The following is an 878-nucleotide window of genomic DNA, read 5'->3' on the forward strand; positions in this document are numbered from 1 at the left end:
ATTGCTGGAATCCGGGAGGCGGAGCTTGCAGTGAGCTGAGATCCGGCCACTGCACTCCAGCCTGGGTGACAGAGAGGGACTCCGTTCAAAAAAAAAAAAAAAACCAACAAAGGACAAAACAAAACAAAACAACAACAACAAAAAAACGGAGAGTGCTCTGCTATCTAGGTCAGGTCCTGCAGCCAAGAGGTTATTTGTGTCCACTCTGGTTCCATCTGCTGCCTGCTCGCTTCCCCTCTACCCTCTCCTGTCCCCACAAGGGAAAATCCATTTACTCCCCTATTTGGCTTATATCTGGCTTATTATCAGCGTCCTGCAAGATTTGGGAGAACTTGAAGCCAATGGTGAAGTGGGGCTTTGCCACGTGCCAGCTGAGGCACACGCTGCTACTTCTCTCCGCGTCATCTTAGCCTTCACAGAGCATTGCAGCGTATGGATGGCCATCTTCTCGCACCCGAGACCCCCCTCTGAGATTCACACTCAGCGCTCCATCGAGAAGGGCTGGGGGAGTATCCGCAGTGCTGGTCCAGCCCCAACACAGTCCCTAAAATGTGCCTGGTGGCTTCTGAGTCTTGAGCCAGTTTACGTGCTGTCTCTTGAGACCTGACTTCTCAGAAGCACCCGGGTTCCTCCAGGGAGGCCTCCCACCCCTGCACGTTCTGTCTCCACAGAGGCGAGAAGAAAAAGAAGAAGCGGGACCGGCAGATCCAGAAGATCACCAATGCCATGCGGGCCTTCGCCTTCACCAACCTGCTGCTTGTGGGCTTTGGGGTGACCTGCCTCATTCCCAACCTGCCTCTCCAGGTGGGTGTGGGGGTGAGAGAGGCCGGTGGGGAGTGCGAGAGGCCGGTGGGACGTGAGGCAGTAAGAAGGGACAT

General features: G+C 55.1%; 1 protein-coding gene across 1 annotated transcript in view; it reads left to right on the plus strand.

Moving 5' to 3' along the window:
• The window catches only part of LOC105544701 (large neutral amino acids transporter small subunit 4), a 31,907-nt gene that overhangs the window by 22,806 nt on the left and 8,223 nt on the right, over positions 1-878 (plus strand). The window contains exon 7 of the mRNA XM_011987275.1: positions 672-804. Coding sequence (XP_011842665.1) covers positions 672-804 — 133 coding nt within the window. The remainder of the gene's footprint in view (positions 1-671; positions 805-878) is intronic.

The sequence above is a fragment of the Mandrillus leucophaeus genome, unplaced genomic scaffold (genome assembly GCF_000951045.1).
Source record: "Mandrillus leucophaeus isolate KB7577 unplaced genomic scaffold, Mleu.le_1.0 Scaffold306, whole genome shotgun sequence".
Lineage (NCBI taxonomy): Eukaryota > Metazoa > Chordata > Mammalia > Primates > Cercopithecidae > Mandrillus > Mandrillus leucophaeus.